General features: G+C 39.4%; 1 protein-coding gene across 2 annotated transcripts in view; it reads left to right on the forward strand.

Annotated features, from left to right (window-relative positions):
- Window positions 1-11,968: 11,968 nt before the first annotated feature.
- TWSG1 (twisted gastrulation BMP signaling modulator 1) overlaps window positions 11,969-22,960 on the forward strand; it is a 67,549-nt gene continuing 56,557 nt past the window's right edge. The window contains exons 1-2 of one of the 2 annotated variants that reach the window (XM_080821319.1): window positions 11,969-12,109; window positions 14,345-14,498. In XM_080821319.1, the coding sequence (XP_080677445.1) occupies window positions 14,376-14,498 (123 nt within the window). In that variant the 5' untranslated portion in view covers window positions 11,969-12,109; window positions 14,345-14,375. Of the gene's footprint in view, window positions 12,110-12,444; window positions 12,636-14,344; window positions 14,499-22,960 lie in introns of those variants that run through there. The other variant, XM_080821318.1, reaches the window with a different exon arrangement.

Genomic DNA, 22,960 nt, shown 5'->3' on the forward strand with positions numbered 1-22,960 from the left:
AGAAAAAATAAGAGTGAAATGTGTGCTAAATGTTTTTTTACTTCCCACTCCCATGTGACTCTAAGCCAAACACCAGTGTTTACTTGGGCAGTAGTAAAATTACAGAAATACTCATTTTGGGGCAACAGCCTCTGAAGAATAGCTCAACTCTCTTCAGTAATGAGATCTCAAAAATGAATTATAAATGTTAGACATGCTGCAAACTTCATAACCACAAAAATCTCAAGCAAATACCCATGAGGCTCATTTTAACAGACTTAATAGTTATATACTCATTCTAGAAATTGAATGCAGTGCTAAATATGTATTTTTCTTAGTTATTCAGAAAGCTAGCGATATTTTTTATTCTATTTCTGGCATCCCGGTACATAAACCCCCAAAATTTTATATAGAGGAAATTGACTTTAAAACTCATGAGATAGTCTTATCTTCTTACATTTTTAAAGAGAGCATTTTCATGATTTTCCCAAAAATCCCTTTCAAACTTTTAAGGCAAAAAGATTGATACGAGAGATACTAGTCTTTGGAAAAACTTTGTGAAGTTTAATGGATTAAATATCTTTTAATTCATTTTCTTGGTGGCTTTCTTGACACCGTAGTCTCCATTGTACCTAAAATGGGGTTACAAAGCCTCCACAGTAGCAGTTACCCAAAGTTTTTCCAATCAGTAGAACCAGAGTTCATAAAACAAATGGAGGCAAATAAAGTTTAAATAATTCCCTTAATCAATATGGTGAAAAAAGCATGTAGAATTATAACTATCAGCATAAAAACAGTGAAAAATAAATCTAGAATGACTTTTTCCAGTGATTAAATGTTAAATACTACACAATATCAGCAAATAATGTAAACTTTTTAGGCATGTGCATATCTCCATAAGAGAAAGTAGCTTATGAAATTACCTAAAGATAATAAACACCTTTGCTTGCATGGGGATTCAGTTTTATTAGGTGGATTATTTACACAGAATTTAAGATTATTTATGAAACACATTTATTTAACTCTATTGATGACTTTTCTAAATGTGTTTTTTAAAAAAAGCTATACACTGTATCAAAATATCTGAGTAGTCCAGATAAAAAGCTTTCAGGTAGCCACGTTTTCCCCACTTCTGAAGAAAATTCTGCTGTTAAACACAGAATGAAGCAAGCTTTTGTGGCATACCTCAGCTTAAGAGCTCATTATCAGTTCCTTCTCCATTTTTTTTTAACTGGTTTAAATCCAGTTTAAACAAACAAAAAGAGCCAGTCCTAACAAATGTATATACTGTTACCATTGCCTGAATTGTGATTATTTCCATCATGGAAGGAAGTTCCCTGTGCCCCTTTGCAGTTAGTACTCTCTACCCCAGAAGAGACCACTGTGATTCCCATCACTGTATGTTTCTTTTACCTGTTCTTGAGTTTCATATAAATGGAATCAAAAGAGTATATACTATTTTCTTGTGTCTGCCTTCTTTCTCTCAACATAAGGTTTTGAAATTCATCCATGTTGCATATATCAGTAATATGTTCCATTTTATTAATGAGCAGTAGTATATTGTACAAACTTTTGTTTATTCATTCTCTTGTTGGTAGACATTTGGATTGTTTCCAATTTGGGGGCTATTGTGAATAAAACTGTGAATCTGCATGTCTTTTTTTGTGGACATATTCTTTCACTCTTGGGTACCTACCTTGGAGTACTAGGTCATAGAGTATCGTTGTATGTTTAACTTTATTAGAAACTGGCAGTTCTCCAAAGTGGTTGTACTGTTTTATACCCCTACCTGTGAGAGACCCATTGCTCTGAATCTTCATCGTTTGGTGGTATCAGTTGGTATCAGGTGGTATCAGTTTCAGCGATTTTGGTGGATGTGTAGTGGTACCTTGTGCCTTTCTTTAATTTGCATTTCCCTGATGACTGATGAGGATGAACATTACTTTTTATATGCATATTGACCATTTGTACATATTTTGTGAAATGTCCTCAAATGTTTTGCTCGTTTTTATTGGGTTGTCTTTATTACTGATTTGTAGGAATTCTTTATATATTCTGCATATAAGTCCTGTGGTCAGATACATTGTCCTGAGTGTTTTTACCTAGTCTGTGGCCTGCCTTTCCATTTTTTCTTAATGAGTAGTTTCTGGAGTCCTGAAAGTATTTTGAGAGCTTTTGTTTCTGTGTTATATCAGTTGATACTTAACCAGAGTAGAAATTAAAACAATTAAAAACAATTTTTAAGTGTATTACTAAACCTATAATCATGTATACTTCTATGAAAAATATATTTCCAAAATTAAAAATTAGTAGGAAAAGTGTAGTATTTTAAATTTTGCAAATTACGTAATATCGGGCCTGATAGCTAAAAATTTCATATCTGCTTCTGCACTCAATGCATTGTATCTATTATTTGTTTGGTTTTGGTTTGGTTTGGTTTGTATGAAGAAAATACGGCTTCACACAATAGGAAAAGAGAGAATATGTTAATATTTTAAATATTTTTTTAAAGATTTTATTTATTTATTTGACAGACAGAGATCACAAGTAGGCAGAGAGGCAGGCAGAGAGAGAGGAGAAAGCAGGCTCTCCACGGAGCAGGGAGCCCAATGCGAGGCTCGATCCCAGAACCCTGGGATCATGACCTGAGCCGAAGGCAGAGCCTTTAACCCACTGAGGCACCCAGGCGCCCCAATATTTTAAATATTTAATAGATTTTCAAACAAATGTGGGCATTGTTCTTTGATTCCACATCAAAACGCAGCAAATAGTTTCTTTTTGTTAAAGATTTTATTCATTTATGAGAGAAAGAGTTTAAGCAGAGAGAGGGGCAGAGGGACAGACTCCATGCTGAGCAGGGAGCCCAATGTGGCACACTATCCCAGGACACTGAGATCATGACCTGAACTGAAGTCAGACCCCTACCAGACTGAGCCACCCAGGTGCCCAACAAATAGTTTCTAAAAGTTAGTCACATTGTGGAATCTGAAACTATATAATCAACTTTTGCTAACTAACTCTGTTACATTAAATTTATTTATCTTGCACTTTGGCTCTTTTAACAGTCAATGATTTTTAACATCATGTATTAATCCTTTAGAAAACATTGGGTCACGGTGTTATGTGTGTCTTCCAAATGTTGACAGGGCTCATTTTATAATACCAAAAATTCATACTTGTTGATATCATCACTGATTTCATCAAAAATGTCTTTTAAGTATTGGGAAGCTGTGAAGCTGTAAGTGACAACTACAAGTTTTCCAAAATTCTAACCTTTACTTGAAAGGTCAAACGTTGTTGGCAACAAACACTGTCAGTTCTTTAAAGTGACAGGCTTTTGGGGCACCTTGGGTGGCCTCAGTTGGTTAAGCGTCTGCCTTTAGCTCAGGTCATGATCCCAGGGTCCTAGGATTGAGCCCCACATTGGGCTCTCTGCTCAATGGGGAACCTGCTTCTCCCTCTCTCCCTGGTGCTCCCCCTGTTGTGCTCTGTCAAATAAATCTTTTTTTAAAAAAATTAAATAAATTCTAAAAAAAATTAAATAAAGTGACATACTTTTGACAAAGGTACCATGTGATACATATATCAAATGATCTATATATATATCTCACATCATAATGTTTTTAATAGTGAATGATTTACCATTTCATTAAACGTTCATCATATGGACATTCCATAATCTATTTAACCAGTTTCCTCTTAGACACTTAGGTATTTTGAAAAATTTTTTATCCAAAAAAAGAAAAAAAAAAAAAGATGTTCAGTGAACCCTCTTAGTACTGAGATAAATTCTTGTGCTAAAAAAATAATACATAAATTCTTGTGCCTGCTTTCTCTTACAGAGAAATGCTCCTTTTAGAACAAGAAGCAAATATCTTCCCAGATAGACTCCTCAACTAGCTTCATAGTTTCAGTCCAGCCCTATTATAACAAGTTGGAACTAAAAAAATCCCAGGTAGATGGAATGGATGACAAAGTAAGCTTCAGAACTCTAGGCTGGACTAATGACTTTAGAATGGGCTTATGAGTCTAATTTCATTCAGAATTCCACAGCCATTAGATTTTTCTACATGGAAAACTAAGTATTTTGGATTATGCACAGGACTGTTCCAGCCAACAAGAAAGATTCACAGTAGCAAAATTTCCAAAATTCTCCACCATGAGACTTTTTGATTGTTGTGAAGATCAGACAGGGTTCACATATAGAACTCTGAACTCTGGTAGGAAGACTGCCTAGCAATCAGTCTGATAATCTAATATTACAAAATATATGATGCTAAGGATATGATTCTTCTAATTCTTAGGATTATTTCAGTATTTTCTCAGAGACTGTTTATACTCCCTATGCAATCTTTCAAATATACAGCGTATTTCCAGTAGGTTATGATAAAGTCAACTCTCCTAATCTTGAAGCTCCTAATCATGAGTAGAAATAATTACTGAAGCAAGTTATCCCCTCTGTATATTCATTCAGAACAACACTACAGGATGACACCAATATTTTCCCCTATTGATCTTGGGGAAACGGTATAATTTTTCGTGGCAGCTTGTTAATGCTCTTTATTTTTATTTTATTTTTTAAGATTTTATTTATTTGACAGAGAGAGAGAGAGGGAACACAAGCCAGGGAGTGGAAGAGGGAGTAGCAGACTTCCCACTGAGCAGAGAGCCTGATGCGGGGCTCAATCCCAGGACTCTGGGATCACAACCTGAGCCGAAGGCAGATGCTTAACGATTGAGGCACCCAGGCACCTCTTGTTAATGCTTTTTAATTCAAAAGTACATTTGTATTATAGTTCAAAGCCTTCTCCCTATTAGTCACCTCTGTAGCAGAGTAATTACATTATAACATAATTTTCTTTCAACAGAGGCACAGAAATTTATTCTTCTTACTTGCTAAAAACAATTCTTAACACATTTTCACTTCCATTGATGTTGAAGTAGCAGAACAATCCTATGACTTCACACGAGGCTGGGCATAGTTTGTGTTCCCATCAGCCAAGGAGGAAAGATCTAATACCCAGGGCATCAAATAGAGTACTGAGGAGGGCATTGCCTTTGTGAAGCCAAATAAGCCCCAAATCCCCTCCGGCCAATCCTAAAAATTAGCTTCAAAAAGATCAAACCAGGGAAGCCTGGTGGATCCGTCAGTTAAGCATCTGCCTTGGGCTCAAGTCATGATCCCAGGGTCCTAGGATCAAGCCCCTGCTCCGTGGGGAGTCTGCTTCTTCCTATTCCTCTGCTTGCTGCTCCCCCTGCTTGTGCTCTTTCTCTGTCAAATAAATAAATAAAATCTTAAAAAAAAAAAAATCAAATCAGGGGAACCTGGCTGGTTCATTTGGTAGGAGAGCATATGACTCTCGATCTCTGGGTTGTTTGAGGTTCACGTTGGGTGTAGAGATTGCTTAAAAATAAAATCTTAAAAAATATATTTTAAGAAAATCAAACAGATTGCAGGTAACTCGATTACATGACTGAACCTAATCCATCACTAAAAGAACACAATAAAATGCAGTAACCAACAATGGAAAAATTACAATGTCTAGTATCAAGTGAAAAATGATCAGTCATATGGGGTGCCTGGTGGCTTTGGCTCAGGTCATGATCCCGGGGTCCTGGGATCAAGTCCCATGTCAGGCTCCCCGCTTAGCTAGAAGCCTGCTTCTCCCTCTCCTCCCTGCTTGTGCTCCCTTTCTTTTGGTATCTCTGTCGCTATGTCTGTCTCTCTCACCCAAATAAATAAATAAAATCTTTTTAAAAAATGATCAGGCATGTAAAAAAGTAGAAAATTATGACCCTCAACCAGAAAAAAATAGGAATTGAACGAGAAAAGCAGCGATGGAATTAGTAAATAAATATGTTAACAGAACTATTAAAGTTTGTGTATGTACAGTATAGTAGAGGAAAACATAACCACAATAAGGAAAGAATGGGAGATAAAGTTTTAAAACAGCCAATAGCCAATGCCTAGCCCAGTGCTTGGCACACAATAGATCCTCGACTTATTTGTCCAATACATACTTCTGTTGAATCATTCAAGGCAGTTTTCCATGGGAACCCATGGGAGAACTTTCTCTCAAGCATGAATATTAAGAAAAGATTACTTCTAGTTCATTTTTATCCTACAAATACTGTGGATGTGGCGATGGGTTGTGTTTCTTTCTTTGCATTTGCTGTGAGAATGCTTAAAATCAATCTGTTACCTTCATCTCAACAAGTCATTTTTGTGCCATTCTGTGCCCAGTGTTATTCTCTTGACCTAATTTTCCTTCCTTTCAAATTCTCTGTGTGATGATTTGACCCTTCCTGCATCATTTGTATTTTTCTCAAGTTCTTCTAATCCTTCCTGGAAAAAGCAAGCCATAAACATATGAAAAAAAAATTAGCCACTACAATGAGACACCACTTTGCACCCACTGGGAGGCCTATAATCAAAATTATGGAAAATATGAATGTTGGCAAGGATGTGGAGAAATTGGAGCTCTCCTACATTGCTGGTGAGAATGTAAAAGGGCACAGCTGCTATGGAAAGCCGCAGTGCAGTTTCTTAACAATTTGGTTACCATACGACCCATCCCACTCCTAGTTATATACACAAAGGAATTAAAAGCAAGTGTTCAGGGGCGCCTGGGTGGCTCAGTCTGTTAAGCATCTGACTCTTGATTCCAGCTCAGGTCATGATCTCAGTGTCATGAGATCGAACCCTGTGCCAGGCTCCGTGCTGGAGCCTGCTTAGATTTTCTCTCCCTCTCCCTCTGCTCCTCTCCACCCCACAACTCGAGCGCATGTGCACTCTGTCTCTCTAATAGGAAAAAAAAGTGTTCAAACAAAAATTTGTACATGAATGCTCATAGCGATACTGTTCACTATGGCCAAAAGTAGAAACCACCCAACTGTCCATCAGCTGATGACTAGATAAACAAAATGTGGTATGTCATACAATGAAATATTACTCAGCCACAAAAAGGAATGAAGTTTTGATAGATGCTACAACATGGATGAGGCTGGGAAACATGATGCTGGACACCTGGGTGGCTTAGTTGGTTAAGCATCCGCTTTCTGCTCAGGTCATGATCTTGGGGTCCTGGAATCAAGCCCCATGATGGGCTCCCTGCTCAGAGGGGAGCCTATTTCCCCCTCTCCTTCTGCCCCTCCCCCTGCTTATGTGTGCTCGCTCGCTCTCAAATAAATATATTTTTAAAAAAGAAAGGGAAATGTAATGCCAAGTGAAGAAACCAGATAAAAAGGCCACATATTATCTGACTCCATTTATCTGAAATGTCCAGAAGAGACAAACCCATAGAGACAGAAGAGACTAGTGATTGGCAAGGTGGGGTAGGGGTTGCAGGATTGCTTAATGGGTATTGGGTTTCCTTTTAAGGTGAAAGAAATGTCCTTGAATTTGATAGTGGTGATGGTTGCTTAACATTGTGACTACTAAATGCCACCAAATTATATACTTTTAAGTGGTTAGAATGGTAAATTTTATCTTAAATGACTTTTAACACACAGAGGCAGCATTAAGTTCCTGGGTACTTGCCGTTCCTCTCTTGTAAGGTGGTATGGCTCTGAGGACTGAGGGACTGAGGCTGTCCTGGGTGGTTTGCTGCTAGGACACTCCTCCTCCAAGCCATCCCCCCTCTGCTCACTCACCTCCCTTCACCTCCACCCCCAAGTCCCCCTCTCTGCCCCTTCAAGTCTGAACTGCCCTTTAGACCAAGCATAAGCCTCCAGGAAGTCTTTCTGATTATTCCAAGCGCCACCAATCTCTGCTTTTCTTTCTCCCTCCCTTCCTTCCTTCCTTGCTTCCTTCCTTCCTTCCTCTCTCCCTTCCTCCCTCCCACCCTCCGTCTTTCTTTCTTTCTCTTTCTCTTTTCTTTCTTTCTCTTTCTCTTTTCTTTCTTTCTTTCTTTCTTTCTTTCTTTCTTTCTTTCTTTCTTTCTTTCTTTCTTTCCTTCCTTGCTTCCTTTCTTCCTTCCCCCCTCCCTTCCTTCCTTCCTTCCTTTCTTTTTCTTTCTTTCTTTTCCTCCCTCCCTCTCTCTATTCCCTCCCTCCCTCCTTCCCTCCCTCCTTCCTTCCTTTTCTTTTTTTAAAGATGTATCTATTTATTTGAGACAGAAAACATGCAGGCACATGCAGGAGTGGGAGGGCAGGGCAGAAGAAGAGAAACTCAAGCCGACTCCCTGCTTCACGGGCCTGCTGAATCTCACCACCCACGAGATCAGGCAGGACCTGAGCCAAAACCTAGAGCCACTTGCTTAACTTACTGAGCCACCTAGATGCCCTGCTTTTCCTCGTTTCTTAAACTAACCATTAAGCTCTTGACTCTATGCAATCTTTTTCACTAATTGTTTTCACATCTTCGTTACTCTTGTCATTTTGGCTACTACAGGTGAGACCATTGGTCCTAGTTTTTGTGGATCTTCCAAGAGCCAGAGAATCCCTGCACACAGAGAAATGAGACATTGATGATATGATTCCTGCCCAAAGAAGCTTCTAAAATTAGTTGAGGAAACAGAACACAAATACAGTAGTGGGGAAATGTCAGTGCTAATAAATGCTTTGGGAGCTCAGAAGCAATTGGGGACTTTAGCCAGGGAAGTCATTCTTCTAATCAATTCATTCACATGCTATGTGCCAGGCACTGTGTTGAGTCATGGAAGATGATTTTTGATATCTGAATAGAGTGATACTTGAACAGGCTTCCAAGAGTGGATAGGATCTATGCAGCTAGAAAAAAGTAAGAATTCTGTCCTGAGCAAAAAGAATAATGTGCAGAAATACAAGATTGGAAAAATACAAAGTGTGAAAATAGACCAGCTTAGCTTATGCAGAAGATTTGTGTGACATCAAAAAAGATCTGCATATATTGGCGTGAAAAGATGTTTTAGATACCCTAAGTGGAAAAAAGGAAATTGTAGTGAAGTATTCTTAACATAATTTCATTTGTAGCAAATATACGTTAGTGTATGTGACTAAAAAAAGAAGAAATATACACGAAACTAGGAGCAATCACTGGGGGTTAAAATGGCAAAAGGCACTCATTATGAAGTTCCATAGTTTAAAAATTTTCCCGAGCTTAGCATGTATTACATGCATGATGAGAAGGGGACAAAAGGGCAATGAAAAGAAAATAATAAATATTTAAAATAAATAAGTTACAGAGTTTGGACCTAATTGGGTAAGCAACAATGAGTGACATGTAAACACTAAATTTGGGGAAGCTTTGGGGGCTTTTGAGAATGCTTTGTAAATATCTCAATAGTCCTTGCTAGCCCTTTGCAAGTCTCTCCTGAAATAGCATCTTCTCCAAGCTTTCCCAGTGGTCTGCTAGGTCTTCTGCAGCCCCCGAGCACCCCCACCCCTACCCCCTGCTCCCCACTCCCAAGCAGAGGAATACTCTTCTTTTTACTGAGTGGTTCAACAACCATTCATAACAGAGGTAATGACAACAGACTTTACTTACATACTTACTTACTTATTTATTACAATTTTTAAAGATTTTATTTATTTATTTATTGAGAGACCCCTGAGATCATGACCAGAGCAGAAATCAAGAGTCTGATGCTTAACAACGCTTAACGCAGACACCCAAGAAACCCATTTTCTTTCCTCATTCTTTAGAAAGCTTTGCAGTAGAACCTTAGCAGAGCAAGGAGGAAGGATGGCAGGGAAGAGAATGATGGAGAAAGGAGGTTTCTCCTCAAATGGACCTTCCAACTTCAGTAGATCTTCCTTCCCAAAGGAGCAGTGTGGGAGGCTGATAGGCTGTGGCTCACTTTAATTCAAATCTGTAAAACCAGATTGGCTAATTTAGCTGAGTCAGCCAAGTAGAGAGAGGTTGAGAATGGGACTGTGGGTTCCAAACCAGAATCCCCAGCCCCTAAAGTGCTGGTCCCTTGGGAGACAGACTAGTTTTCCCCACTGTGAAAATAACTGTGTACACAATTTTAATAGTAATCATTCTAAAAATATATACACTATTTTTTAAAAGATTTTATTTATTTATTTATTTGACAGAGAGAGCACAAGCAGGCTAGTAGCAAGTGGAGTGAGAGGGAGAAGCAGACTCCCTGCTGAGCAAGAAGCCTGATGCAGGGGGCTGATCCTAGGCCTCTGGGATCATGACTGGAGCTGAAGGCAGTCACCCAACCAAATGAACCACCCAGGCGCCCCTATATACTACTTTAAAATGTTGATATATCATGAATATCTTTCCATGCCAACAATATTCATCTGCAGTACTAGTTCTCAAAGTGGAATCTGGGGACTCTAGGAGTCCCAAAACCTTTTCAGGAGGTTCATGAGTTCCAAACTCTTTTTATTTAAATTCTAAAACATTATTTGCCTTTTTCATTCTCCTGTCACAAGTTTAGAGTAGTTTCCTAGTGGCTACATAATACACGATATTGCAACAGTATAAATGCAGGAGCAGATATGAAAATCCAGCTGCCTTCTATTAATTTCAACATTAAAGAGAATATCACAAACGTAAAATAATGCCATTTTTCTTTTTGGGGGAATATGTACTTATTTTTCATAAAATGTCATTCATGTTCCAATACAATAGAGTCTATTATTTTTTAAGTGAAACAATGAATACATATTTTTAAATTTCTCTTTTTAAAAAAGATTTTATTTATTTAAGAGAGAGAGCAGGCATGCATGGGAGTGGAGGGAGGGGTAGAGGAGGAAGAGTAGGGAGAGGGAAAGAATCTCACAAGAGCCAGACTCAGTGTTGAGGGTGGAGCCCGATGTGGGGCTTGATCTTACCACCCTGAGATCATGACCTGAGCTGACACAAAGACTGGGAGACTTTAGGGACTGAGCCACCCAGGTGCCGCATTAAATTTCTCAGTTTTAACATAAAGAGTTTTGATAGACATAATATACATAAAAGTACTTCTCTGGTGTCCTCAGTACTTTTCAAGAGTGTAAAGGGGTCCTGAGACCAAAAATAGGAGAATTTTGGTTTTAATAGCTGATTTAGTTCATTGCACTGGAGTATCATAATTCATTTAATTAGTAAGGAATGCCAAAGAATAAGATCCTTAAAGTTAAATTTGTGTACACTCTTAATTATTTATTTAAGATAATTTTCAGGGATGATTTTTTAAAAACGATTTTATTTATTTATTTGACAGACAGAGATCACAAGTAGGCAGAGAGGCAGGCAGAGAGAGAGGAGGAAGTAGGCTCCCCGCGGAGCGGAGAGCCCGATGTGGGGCTCGATCCCAGAACCCTGAGATCACGACCTGAGCCGAAGGCAGAGGCTTTAACCCACTGAGCCACCCAGGCGCCCCTCAGGGATGATTTTTAACATGCATATTTATTTACTTATTCTACAAAAATGGACTAATTTCATTAATGTAATCCACCCCCTCAGCCAATCAACACTTTCCATTCTTTCTGTTTTCTTCCAAGCAACAAAGGGGAATATAAGGCATTTAAGACTACTAGTTTAAGACTTTATCACTAGGTCACCATTTCCAAGGGGAAAGTCCCTTGTGGATCATCCAGCCCAATGGGCCGCAACTTAATAACCCTGAAATCTTTTTAAAACGCAAATTCCCAGAGTTGTGGGAAAGAACTGAGCATACTTCTCAAATGCCTTCATCTACATGTTTACTGCCAGTGGAATCAATTCATTTTTCTGAAGCACAGGCCGAAATGAGTGCTGCGTCATACATACTCCTGGAGCTCTCTCCTTCTGAGGACTGGGGAGGTGCGCTGTAGCCATTTGTGTAGCCGTCTGTCCATCCTCTCCGAAGACCACTGGGCTCCTTCTTGAACAGCACCCATGGCACCTCCTCTCTTCTATTTCCAGTACCAAGCACAGTGTCAGGCACTCACTGAGGCCCCAGCTCTACCCTAGCAGATCGTTTTTCAGTAGGTCTGAAACGTGCACTTTTAATAAATCCTGCCTCCGACGTCAGATACCATGAGTTCAAAGGTAACGGGCTCCACCCGTGAATCCTGCTCCACCACTAGGTGCCTGGGTCTTGAATCCCCATAACGGGACAGATACAGTCAGTAGGGGTTGCCGTGGGAAGTAGCTGAGCTAATGCACGTCCCATTCTCGGCTCCGGGAAGAACACACGCTAAGCGCAGAGAGTGGGCCTCACGGAAGGTAAGCCGCAGCCCCAGGTAGGCGACAAAGAAACCTGAGATGGGGGCAGGGAAGAGGGCGGAGGCAAGACGCGCGTGGGTCCCCGGGTGGGTGTCCCTGGGGGGCGGGAGTGCGGCGCTGTTGGGCGTGACCGGAGGGCGGGGCGGGGCCTTCGTGCGTGAGCGGGGCCGGGCAGCAGCTGGGGGCAGGGCCTCCGTGCGGGCCGCGCCGGGACCGGGCTGGGGGCGGGGCGGTGGGCGGGGCGGGCCCAGGGCGTGCGCTGACAGGAGCGCCCCGGGAGTGAGAGACGCCTCCTGGCGGGAGCTGGCGGCAGCGGGGAACCGGGGGCGGGCGGAGGGACCGGGGAGCTGGGGGGAGGGCGGCGGCGGGCCTGTCTCTTTAAGGTGCCCGAGGCTCGCGGGCGCTGCGCTGAGGGACGGCGCGGGGGCGCGGCCTGCCTCCCTCGCCCAGCCCCGCGGCTCGCCCAGGGCTCGGCCGACCTGCGGGGGAACGAGGGCCAGGCAGCCTCGCGGCGCCGCGGCGCACGGTGAGCGGGAGCAGGCGGGGCAGGGTCTGCGGCCGGGGAGGGTCCGGACCGAGAGCGCCGGCCTCTGGAGGCCGAGGCCGCGGTGGGCTGTCGGGGCCGGGAGAAGCGGAGCAGCTCCCGCGCGGCCTGGGCCCCGCCTACGCGCAGGACAAAGTGGGGGTGCCGCCCGGTGGGTGCTGGGCGCGGGCCCGAAGGCCGGCGGCACCTCTAAGGCCCCCTCCCCTGCCTCGCTGCTCGCGGCGCGTCGGTGAGTTGGGGGTGAAGAGCCGCTTTGGTCTCTGCCTCCTCACCGGCAGCAGGGGCTCCGTGCAGCGGCACAAAGGCTGCTGTCAGTGCCGTCCCCCTTGGGGACCACACACAGGTCGCCCGAGCCCGAGAAGCTGGTTCCGACGTAGGAAAACAGTTCCGGTGCGGTACCGTTCCTTACTCCATAGAAGAAAATAGGGAGGCCCTTTAAATAATTCTGTTACCTGCTTTGTACATGCCATTATTTACTTGAATACTTTTTCCAGTGAGATTTTGGGAGTAGTATGAAGACAACCGTAAAAGATGAAAAAAAAAATCCCATTTTTAGTGAGCGTAGGATGAAAACTACTTCTCGATAAAAATCACTTTTCAGAACCTTCTTTGGCCTCCACGAATATGCACCAGAAATCATCCGACTTAGTATTAAATACATTAGTCAATGCTGTTAAATAAATTAGAGAATTGGGCTACTAACGGTCTTTGGGAATACTTTGTGGGCCTCAGTATCAATCACCAGGGCTTTCTCTTTCAAAATTGAGTCATACTGGGTACAAGCCCTTTATTCTTCCCACCTTCTTATTGTTTTACTTTATTGTGCTTTATAATTCTTAGAATAAAAGTTTACAGTAATCATAAAGGGCCTATAAACTCACCTTTTATATATCCAACATCAGTAGTCATTTATTTTACTTGATTCTATCTTGGGGAGGGTTTATTTTAATGCCAAGAAGTTATATCTTTTTAAAAAGCTTAATAACCATGTTGGTTGTTTAACCACTATCAGATTTTTTCAGGTCTTTTTTCCTTCTTTTTTTCAAAGTGTACTATCTTCTTAATAACGTTGAAGAATCTATGGTACCTATGGTATAGAATTCAAAGAATATTTTCACATTTTAATAAATTACTCGAGTTCTTAATGCAATTAATAATTTACTATCCCCTTTGTTATTTGCTGGGTTATTTAAGGAATGACTGCCAACTGCTTTCTTGGAGCTGCTTCATTCTGGTTAATTATGTTAAGAGATAAAATGAAGTAGTCATAAATAATCATTAGAATAATTTGCATTTTAAAAATTTGTTGAATGTTTTAAATTATGATACAGTATTAATAGTTTTAAATATGAGTTTAAAGTTGCAAAATAGGCCTAAAACTAAAGGTGAGTAGTAGTGGTGCAGTATTAAAACTAGTTATTTGCCTCAGTAACCTGATGGTTTTTATATACATATTTTATATATATATATATATATGTTTGGAGTTGGCTGAGAAGACCTTACCATACAAAAATTATAGTTTGTTTTGAATGTTTCATCATTCATTGAGATTGTCCTTTAAATGATCACTCAAAAGTCTTTTTAACAACAATGAGTCTTGGTTTGTTTTGCTTTTCATTTCTGTACTTGTTCTTAACCTAACCCTTGCCTTTGAATTAAAGTTTTTTTTTTCTTCTTGTTTGTTTGTTTAGCTTCCTGGGTGTTGATCATCCCTGAAGAAACATGAAGACACACTGTGTTGTTATGCTTACTCTAGCCATCCTGGTGTTCCTGACATGGGTCCCTGTGTCACTGAGTTGTAACAAAGCACTCTGTGCTAGTGATGTGAGCAAATGCCTCATTCAGGTAGGATTAAGTATACTTTTTATTAATATTAAAATGTAGAAGAGATAAAGAGTGCATATATACGGATATAGTATGTGTGTGTGTGTGTGTGTGTGTGTGTGTATGTGTGTATGTACAGACATACAGTATAAGGCCCGAGTATTAAGTCAGCTTCTAGGGTACTGAATCATGACACACTGGTCTGGGTTTTTACCTCCATAGTTTTCTTGCATATTCCCAAGGTCAGATTTAAGAAGTTTGGTGCTGAAAATAATATCCAGCTTCATAAATATGCCATTACAAAGTGATGAGCACTCCATTCGGATAAAGGGTTTCCTTGTATTATCTAGTTTATATACCAAAGAAGCTCAATTACTATATTTAGGGAAAAATTTAGCTAGTCAAATAATAATCGTTCACTTATATAAAGTAATAGTGTCTGTTCTGTGCAACAGGTTATCCCAAATGTAGCAACTTAATGCCATAAACATTTATCTCATGCAGTGTCTGGGGGTTGGGAGCCTAGGAGCAGTTGAAATGGGTGGTTCCGCACATGGTCTTTCACAAGGTTGCAGGCACATTGTTGGCTGAGATTGTGGAGAACCTGCTTTCAAAATTCTTGACAGTATCTCTCTTCCAGTCATCTGGATAAGCCTAGTGATGTAGCTACCACTCTTATTTTTCTGGAGAAAAAAGTGAGGTTAAGTAATTTGGTTAGGTTCCTATAGCTAGTAAGTGACTGTAGAACATGATCTTTAACTCCAAAACCTGTGGCCTTCCCACTAACCATACTGGTTATTACTCCATAAAGTTGTGTTAATTAGTGGTGAACTTCACATCTTATATAGCCGTTCTCTTTTTTCTCATCCTGTAAGACCATCAGCAGTCTTGTGCCTTTGTGTGTTGTCTATATTTATTAGCCTCCCTTTTAATTTTTGGCTGTTGGCTAAGAAATCTGGTAACCACACATATTAGAATTCTGTGTAAGATATGAGTCAGCTGTAATTCCCACGTGGAGCAGTTGTATGTATGAACTATAAGTGATAATGATTTTTATAGATTTGAGGCATTTTGTATTTATTTGGAATATTTTGGTCCTTCTCATTAATAGTTGAGATCCTAGGAAGCCTGGCCTTTTTCTGAGTGTAGTTTGCCATCATCTCATACTCTCTTTACCCTTGACTTTGCTATCAAACCAAAACATTGAAATAGACAAGTTTGTTGGTTGGTTTGTTTTTATTTTTTTCACCGTGGACATTTTTTAGGCATAAATAGAAGGGAGGAGTATAATGAAGGGCAATCCCGGCAGTCATTAACTCAGGCCTACCTATGTTTCAACTCTGTTCCTCTACACCGCCCACCCCAGCTATGTCTTAATTTTAGGCAAATTCCTGATACTGTTTTATCATAATTCTAATATCTACATCTTAAAGATAAGAACTCTAAAACACAGCCGTTCGCAATTTAAGGGGTGCCTGGCTGATTCCATTGGAAGACCATGAGACACTTGATCTCAGGGTTGTGAGTTTGAGTCCCACACTGGGGTTTTTAGTAGAGATTACTAAAAACAAAAAACAAACAAAAAACAAATAATCTTAAAAAGAATTTACAGTAATCGTAAATATTCTCTAATTTTATACATGGAAATCTTGTTATGGCAAGTCTGCTTAGGCTCATGCTGGCAGAAAATTCTGTAGTCAATACATGAAGTCCAGCTTTGTGCTCTGGTCTGATGGGGAAGCTGTGCCACTTCCCACATTGCTTTAGTGTAGCTTCATTATTATTTAAAAAAAAAGTACCACAACAATTGCTACCTTCATGTTCAGGTAGAATTTCACTTAAATCCCACATTATTTTTGACTCCAAATCTATGATTTCCATTAGTTCAAGTAATTAAAAAATCGGATTTTATTAAAATAATTTGCTTGGTAAAGGAGTATTTTAAAAAGATAGCTTTTGGTTAATATTGGTGAATACCCTCAAAGGTTTTCAGTTTGTTTCTTTTGCTTTTAAGTTTAAAAATATGTAGGAGCACCTTGGTGGCTCAGTTGGTTAAATGTCTGCCTTCAACTCAGGTCATGATCTCAGGGTTCTGGGATTGAGCCCTGCATCCCATTCCCCACTCAGTGGGGAGTCTGCTTGTCCCTCTGCCCCTCCCCCACCGACTTGTGCGCACTCTAACTCAAGTAAATAAATAGAATCTTTTACAATATTAGTTAATTAATTTAAAAAATATGTAATATACAATAGTTCAAAAAGTAAAGACTATTTTGAGTGTAAAAACTGGAAAATTGAGCAAGCTTCACCTGTTAAATGGTGACTTTACTGAATTCATTGGAAAGAAGCTAGGACTTGTTTTCTCTACCATTAATTCAGTGATGCTAACATTTTTTTAGGTTCCTTTTCTTCCTTCAGAGCCAGGAATCATCAAATCTTTTTCTGGAGTGGTAGAGACAATACTTCTGGTGCATAGTGGCAGAGTATTTGAAGCTAAAATTATTGTGGGTTCAAGAATTGGGGATTTTCTTATTCATTTAGTCATAAACACTTATTGGACATTGAAGTAAAATAGGATCAGTTCCATCATTTGACTGATTTTGTGGTCTCAAAAACTCCAGCAGATTATTTCATATTCTGACCTTTATTTTCCTTGAATTCCTCTTAATATGGCTATGTAATCATCCCAAAAATCAGTGGCTGAAACCAACGTTGATTTTGCCCATGAATTTGCTTTATGCAGGGCCTGTTAAGTAACCCATCTCTGCACTACACAGCTCTAGGGCAACCTGAAGGCTGAGGCCTGGAGTTATCTGAAGCAGCACTATTCCCTAGAACTTTCTATAATGATAGAAACAGTCTACATCTGCCCTGTCCAGTGCAGTAGAAACTAGCCCCATAAGGCTATTGAGCACTTGAAATATGACTTGTGTGATTGAAAATTAGATTTTTAAATTTTATTTAGTTTTAATTAATTGAAATGTAAATAGCTACATGTGCTAGTGGGTATTGTACTGGATCTCACAAATCTGAAGGCTCACTGATAAGTCTAACACCTGGGCTAGAAAGATTCCTCAGCGCTCTCATTTTGTCCGTCTCTCTCTCTCTCACTCACTTTCTCAGTCGTCTCTCTAGATGACCTCTCTAGTGTGCTGGTTTAAGACTAGCTAGATAACATGCATATTGGCTCAGGGGTCCCAAGATTCATGAAGGAGCTAGAGGAATATGTATTGCCTTTTATGGTCTCACCTTAGAGGTTAAATACTACTTGCACCATAGTTATGGGTCCACCTGGATTTAAGTGGAGGGAACATAGGCCCTACTTCTGATGGAGGAGCATAAAAAGAGCATGTGGCATAAAATGGCATGGACATTTTTGGAAAATACATACATATTTAGTGTAAAATAGATTGGCTGGCTAGGTGATCTCAAAGTTTCCTTCTAGTTTTATGTAGTTGTAAAGAAAGAAACCACCTGGGGCACCTGGGTGGCTCAGTGGGTTAAAGCCGCTGCCTTCGGCTCAGGTCATGATCCCAGGGTCCTGGGATCGAGCCCCGTATCTGGCTCTCTGCTCAGCAGGGAGCCTGCTTCCCCCTCTCTCTTCCTGCCTCTCTGCCTACTTGTGATCTCTGTCCGTCAAGGAAATAAATAAAATCTTTAAAAAAAAAAAAAAAGAAAGAAAGAAACCACCTATTATGTGTTAAATATTTTCCTTTTTTAAAATCAGAGTAAGAAAGGCATTTCTCTTTTTTTAATTGAAGTATAACTGACATACAATGTTACATTAGTTTCAAGTGTACAACATGTTGATTTGACCATTCTAAACATTACTCAGTGCTCACTATGATTAAGTGTAGTTACCTTGTATTATTTTTGTATGTATACATACATAAGTATGTATGTATAAGTGTAGTTACCAGTATTATTTTTTTTAAGATTTTATTTTATTTATTTGAGAGAGAGAGAGAGTGAGAGAGAGCGCACAAGCAGGGAGGAGGGCAGAGGGAAAGGGAGAAGCGGACTCCCCACTGAGCAAGGAGTTTGACTCAGGGCTCCATCCCAGGACCCCAGGATCATGACCTGAGCCAAAGGCAGATGCTTAACCAACTGAGCCACCTAGGCACTCCTGTTATTACAGTATTACTGACTATATTCCCTACACAGTACTTTCCATCTCTGTGACTTACTTATTTTATACCTGGAAGTTTGTAAATATACCTCTTAATCTCCATTATGTATTTTCCCCATCCCTCCTCCCCCACAGCCATTAGTTTGTTTTCTATATTTAAGAATGTTTATTTGTCTTATTTTTAAGTGAAACTGTATGGTATTTGTCTTCTCTGTTTGACTCTTTTCATATAGCATAATACCGTCTGGATCTGTCCATGTTGTCATAAATGGCAAGATCTCATTCTTTTTTATAGCTGAGTAATACTCCTTCCTGTGTGTGTGTGCGTGTGTGTGTGTGTATGTTTGTTTTTGTGTATGTTTATGTGTGCATGTATACACTATTCTTTATCCATTCATCTATTTATGGACACTTGGGTTGCTTCCGTATCTTGACTATTATAAGTAATGCTGCAAGAAACATAGCATGTATCTTTTCAAATTAGTGTATTCCTATTCTTTGGGTATTTGGATTATATGGTATCATATGTGTTTCTATTTTTAATTTTTTGAGTTACCTCCATACTGTTTCCTATGGTGGTTGCACTAACCTACATTCCCACCAACAGGGCATGATGGTTCCTTTTTCTCCACATCCTTGCCAACACTTGTTATTCCTTGTCTTTTTGATTGTAGCCTTTCAGACTGGTATGAAGGGATACCTCATTGTGGTTTTGATTTGTAGTTTCCTGATGATTAGTCATGTTGAACATCATCTCATGTGTCTGTTGGCCATCTGGATGTCTTCTTTGGAAAAATGTCTTTTCGGGTCCTCTGCACATTTTTAATTGGATTATTTGTTTTTTTGGTGTTGAGTTGTATAAGTTCTTTAAGTTTTGGATACTAACTCTTTATCACATATATTATTTGCAAATATCTTTTCCCATTCACTAAGTTCCTTTTTTTTTTTTTAATGTTTTCTTGCACTGTACGAAAGCTTTTTATTTTGGTATAGTCCCACTAGTTTGCTTTTGTTTACCTTGCCTCAGGAGAAATACCTAGAAAAGTATTGCTAAGACCAATGTCCAAGATATTATTGCCTGTTTTCTTTTAGGAGTTTATGGTTTCAGGTCTCGTTTTTAGGCCTTTCATCCTTTTGAGTTTATTTTTATGTACGGTATAAGAAAGTGGCCCAGTTTCATTCACATGTAGCTGTCCAGTTTTTCCAACAGTGTATCCAAGGAACTGTCTTTTCCCCATTGCATATTCCTGCCTTCTTTGTCATGGATTAATTGACCATATAGGTGTGGGTTTCTTTCTGGGCTCTCTCTCCTGTTTCATTGATGCATGTGTCTGTTTTTATGCCAACACAATACTGTTTTGATTGCTACAGCTTTGTAATATAAGATGAAGTCTGGAATTGTGGTGCCTGCCAGCTTTGCTTTCTTTCTCAAGATTGCTTTGGCTATTCAGGATCTTTTGTAGTTCTATACAGATTTTAGTATTATTTATTCTAGTTCTGTGAAAAATGCTATGGATATTTTGATAGGGCTTGCTTCAAATGTAAACTTACTTTGGTCAGTATAGACATTTAACAATATTTGTTCCATGAGCATGGCATGTCTTTCCCTTTCTTTGTATCATCTTCAATTTCTTTCATAAGTGTATTATAGTTTTAAGAGTAAGGGTTCCTCACCTGCTTGGTTAAATTTATTCTTAGCTATCATTTTGTGCAACTGTAAATGGGGTTATTTTCTTATTTTCTGCTACTTTATTATTGGTGTACAGAAATGCAGTAGATTTCTGTTAATTAATTTTGCATCCTGCAACTTTATAGAATTCATTTATCAGTTCTAGAAGTTTTTCGGTGAAGTCTTTTGGGTTTCTTATATATAGTATCATGCCATCTGCGAAGAGTGAGTTTTACTTCTTCTTTACCAATTTGGATGCCTTTATTTATTTTTCTTGTCTGATTGTTGCACGTAGGACTTCCAGTATCATGTTGAACAAAAGTAATGAGTGGAACTCCTTGTCTTGTTCCTGATCTTAGAGGAAAAGCTTTCAACTTTTCATCATTGAGTATGATGTTAGCTGTGGGATTTTTCATATGTGCCTCCTTTTACATTGGGGCATGTTCTCTCTAAACCCACTTTGTGGAATTTTATCATGAATATTCTTTGTCCACTGGTTTTTCTGCATCTACTGAAGTAATCATATTGCTTTAACCTTCCTCATGTTGATGTGATGTATCATGTTGATTAATTTGCAAATACTGATCTATCCATGCATCCTTGGAATAAATCCCACTTGACTGTGGTAAATTAGTTTTTTAATGTATTGTTGAATTTGGTTTGCTAGTATTTTGTGGAGGATTTTTGCATCCATGTTCATTAGAGATATTGGCCTGTAGTTCTCTTTTTTTGTGGTGACTTTGGTTTTGGTACCAGGGTGATACTGGCCTCATAGAATAAATTTGGAAGTTTTCCTTCTGTTTTTTGCAGTAGTTTAAGAAGAATAGGTATTAACACTTCTTTACTTTTTCTTTAGATTTTTTTTTTTTTTTTAATTTAAGAGGGAGTGGGTATGCAGAGGGAGAGAATCTTCAAGCAGACTCCCTGCTGAGTGTGGAGCCTGAGATCATGACCTGATCTGAAGTCAGATGATTAACAGACTGAACCATCCAGGAGCCCCACTGTTTCTTTAAATGTTTGGTAAAATTCCCTTGTGAAGCTGACTGGTCCTGAACTTTTGTTTGTTGGGAGTTTTTTGGATTACTGTTTCAATTTCTTGAGTAGTAATAGGTCTGTTCAAATTTTCTATTTCTTCCTGATTAAGTTTTGGAAGATTGTACGTTTCTAGAAAATTATCAGTTTCTTTTTAAGTTGTCCAATTTGTTGGCATACAAGTTTTCATGGTACCATAATGCTTTATATTTCTCTGGTGTTGGTTATTTATCCTCCTTTATTTCTGATTTTATTTGAGCCCTCCCTATTTTTTTTTTCTTGATGAGTATGACTAAATATTTATCTATTTTATCTTGAAGATATTTTTATTTTGAAGAACCACCTCTTGGTTTCACTGATGTTTTCTTTTTTTCTTTTTAATTTTTTTAAAAATTTTTTTAATTTATTTGACAGAGAGAGATCACAGTAGACAGAGAGGCAGGCAGAGAGAAAGAGAGGGAAGCAGGCTCCCCGCTGAGCAGAGAGCCCGATGCGGGGCTCGATCCCAGGACCCTGAGATCATGACCTGAGCCGAAGGCAGCGGCTTAACCCACTGAGCCACCCAGGCGCCCCTCACTGATGTTTTCTATTATGCTTTAACTCTCCATTTTATTTATTTCTGTTCTAATCTTTATTGTTTCCTTCCTTTTTCTAGGTTCGGGCTTTGTTTTTTTTTAAATCTCCTTTAGTTGTAAGGTTAGGTTGTTTATTTGAGATTTTTTGGTTTCCTGTGATAGATCTATATGCTATAAACTTCCCTTTTTGAACTGCTTTTGCTGCATCCCAAAGATTTTGGACTGTTATATTTTCATTTCCATTTGTCTTCATGTATTTTTTTTATTTCCTCTTTGATTTATGGTTGACCCATCTGTTGTGTGATAACATGTTATTTAGCTTCCATGTGTTTGTGGTTTTTCCTGAATATATTTCTTATGATCTCTAGTTTTCATTGTGGTTGAAAAAGATGTTTTATATGATTTCAGTCTTTTTAAATTTATTGATATTTGTCTTATGGCCTAACATGTAATCTCTTCTGGAGATTGTGTACTTGGAAAGAAGGTATATTTTGCTGTTTTTGGATGGAGGGTTCTATGTATGTCTGTTAGGTCCTTCTGGTCTAATGTATTGTTCAAAGCCACTGTTCCCTTGTTGAATTATTTCCTCCCTCATTTCCTTCCTTCCTTATTTCTTTTAGATTTTATTTACTTGACAGAGAGAGACACAGTGAGAGAGGGAACACAAGCAGGGGGAGTGGGAGAGGGAGAAGCAGGCTTTGTACTGAGAAGGGAGCCTGATGTGGACCTCGATCCCAGGACTCTGGGATCATGACCTGAGCCAAAGGCAGACGCTTAACAACTGAGCCACCCAGGCGCCCAGCTTGCTTGCTTGCTTGCCTGCTTTCTTTCTTTCTTTCTTTCTTTTTTTTTTTTTTTTTAAGATTTTATTTATTTATTTGAGAGAGAGAGCACACAAGTCAGGGGAGGGGCAGAGGGAGAAACAGATCCCTGCTGAACAGAGAGCCCAACATGGGGCTCAGTCCCAGGACCCCAGGATCATGACTGAGCTGAAGGCAGACAATTAACTGACTGAGCCACCCCGGTGGCGCTCCTTATTGATTTTCTGTCTGGATGATCTATTCATTGATGTAAGTGGGAT

This window comes from Martes martes (assembly GCF_963455335.1).
Source record: "Martes martes genome assembly, chromosome: 13".
Lineage (NCBI taxonomy): Eukaryota > Metazoa > Chordata > Mammalia > Carnivora > Mustelidae > Martes > Martes martes.